This window comes from Pediculus humanus, genomic scaffold (assembly GCF_000006295.1).
Source record: "Pediculus humanus corporis 1103172107534 genomic scaffold, whole genome shotgun sequence".
Classification (NCBI taxonomy): Eukaryota; Metazoa; Arthropoda; class Insecta; order Psocodea; family Pediculidae; genus Pediculus; species Pediculus humanus.
Genome location: NW_002987150.1, coordinates 48,229 through 50,398, shown reverse-complemented (window position 1 = coordinate 50,398; position 2,170 = coordinate 48,229). Strand labels below are relative to the sequence as shown.

The window sequence follows — 2,170 nt, the reverse complement described above, 5'->3', positions numbered from 1 at the left end:
TAATAATAATAATAATAATAATAATAATAGTAATAATAATAATAATATGGCTTTTTAAAAATTTATTTTACACATTTTTATATTTATTTATTTTTTTTTTACAATACTTAAATATCTTTTTTATTTATTTATTTATTATTATTTTTTGTAAATAAAAAGTTTTAGAAAAATAATGTTAATAATAATAATAATAATATGTTTTTCTTTCTTCTAAAAATAGATCTTTTTCTAATAGTTAATAAGCCACTTTACTTTTTTTTTTTTTCGATTTAAAGAGGCCCACTTGATAAAATAACTAATTCCTAATTTTTTTTTAATTAATTAATTAAAATTAAAATTAATACGAACCACGAATAAAAAAAAAAATGTACGAATAAAATTTCGTAGCAAACCCCCTCCCCCCCACCCCCGTCTTCCTTTCTTTTTTTTCGTTTAAAGAAAAAAAAAAAAAAAAGAAAAAAAGTTTTTAATACTCTCGTTTTTCCTGTCGTCAAAGTTAATTAAAAAAAAAAAAAAAAACTTTTGGAATTAATTTTTATTTTTAATTTTTTTTTAAAAAAAAAAAAAAAAACGACAATGCCATCCACGTTGTCGTCAGTCATTCATTTAAAAGAAAATTACACAAATAGAAACAAATAATAATAATAATAATAATAAAACTAATCGATTTCAGACTTATTGTTTTAAACGAAAAAAAAATTAACATACATACACAAAATTGTAAAATTGAAAACGACAAAAAAAAAAAAAAAACTTAAACTAAATTTAACGCTTAACACATTACAAAAAAAAAAAAAAATTATTATTATTATTATTAAAAATTTTTTTCTTTTTAAACATTTTACGTAAAAGAAAAACAAAAAAATTTTCTTTTTTTTTTTTTTGAAAACAATTAAAATTATTATTATTTTTATATATTCACGTGTGAATTATTAAAATCGTTAAACGTTTTATTTTATTTTCCCCCGTACGATCTTTTCTTTTTAAAATATTATTTAAAAAAATTTTCCACGAGAGTGAGAGAGAGAGAAAAAACGATATTTACGATCTTTCTCTGTAATACAAAAAAAAGGAAAATAAAAAACCGGTTACGCGATGATAAAAAAAAAAAAAAAAAAAGTTAAAAAAAAAGCAAAAATGAAAACACTTACGGTCCTGGATAATAATATGGCGGTGGTCTTTCATATTCTGTTGATGATGGATGATGATACCTTGGGGGACCGTTTGAACCTCCACGTGAATTGGAATAGTCGTTCCAATGTCTGAGAAAAGCAAAAAAAAAAAAAAAAAATTCAATTAATTCTTTTCCTTTTATTATTATTATTATTATTTTTTAAACAATTGCTGTTGTGTTCTCACTCATTTCAACCATTTTCAAATTATTAATTTACGTTTAAAATTTTTTTTTTTGCTTACTTTGGAGCCATGTCATTATATCTAGCCTCATTGTTTGCCGATGAACTCCTGTCGGATCGACCTAAATGTGCGCTGTAGTCTTGCAAATACGGTGCATTACTCCCGCTTTCAAAATTATCCTGATAATTCTTGTTGTGATGATTTTTTTTCTTTTTCTTATCAATTCTATTATATATATAAAAAAAAACAAAAAAATAAAAAAATAAAAAAAAAAGTCAAAACTAAACCAAAAAAAAAAAAAAAATCAATCAATAAAAGCTGCATCATCATATTAACCGGTAAAAGGTTTTTTATTTTTATTTTATTTTTTAAATATAATAATTAAATGAAAACAAACAAAATACTGAACAAAAAAAAAAAAAAAAAATGTGAAAAAGTATTAAAATTAATTCGACAATTTAATTTCATAAAAAAAATTTCCAAAATGAGTAAAGAATTGTTAAAGTGATAAAGAAAAATCAAACGACAAAGCGGAAAACAAAAGTGCGAAGAAGAAAAAAAATGTTTTTTTTTTTTTTTACGAGCAAAATAAATAAATAATATTAAAATAGTTTTGTTATTATTATTAATAAGTAACAGTAGTAGTAATAGTAGTAGTAATAATAATAATAATATAAATAAGTGATTTATTAAAAACGTGAGCCATGCACAACAATCAAATACAAAAAGAGGACTCACTGAGTCATTGCGAGGGGCATGTTATCCCTGTCAGCATAGGCGTCGTAAAGATATTCGCTGTAACAGAATACAACAA

The 2,170-nt window shown here is 21.8% G+C and overlaps 1 protein-coding gene across 1 annotated transcript in view; it reads right to left on the bottom strand.

The window, feature by feature from the left end:
- Window positions 1–1,147: 1,147 nt before the first annotated feature.
- Window positions 1,148–2,170, bottom strand: part of Phum_PHUM184680 (prominin, putative) — a gene marked incomplete at both ends in the record, with an annotated part of 6,246 nt that continues 5,223 nt past the window's right edge. The window contains 3 exons of the mRNA XM_002425193.1: window positions 1,148–1,262; window positions 1,417–1,581; window positions 2,095–2,151. Of these exons, the coding sequence (XP_002425238.1) occupies window positions 1,148–1,262; window positions 1,417–1,581; window positions 2,095–2,151 (337 nt within the window). The remainder of the gene's footprint in view (window positions 1,263–1,416; window positions 1,582–2,094; window positions 2,152–2,170) is intronic.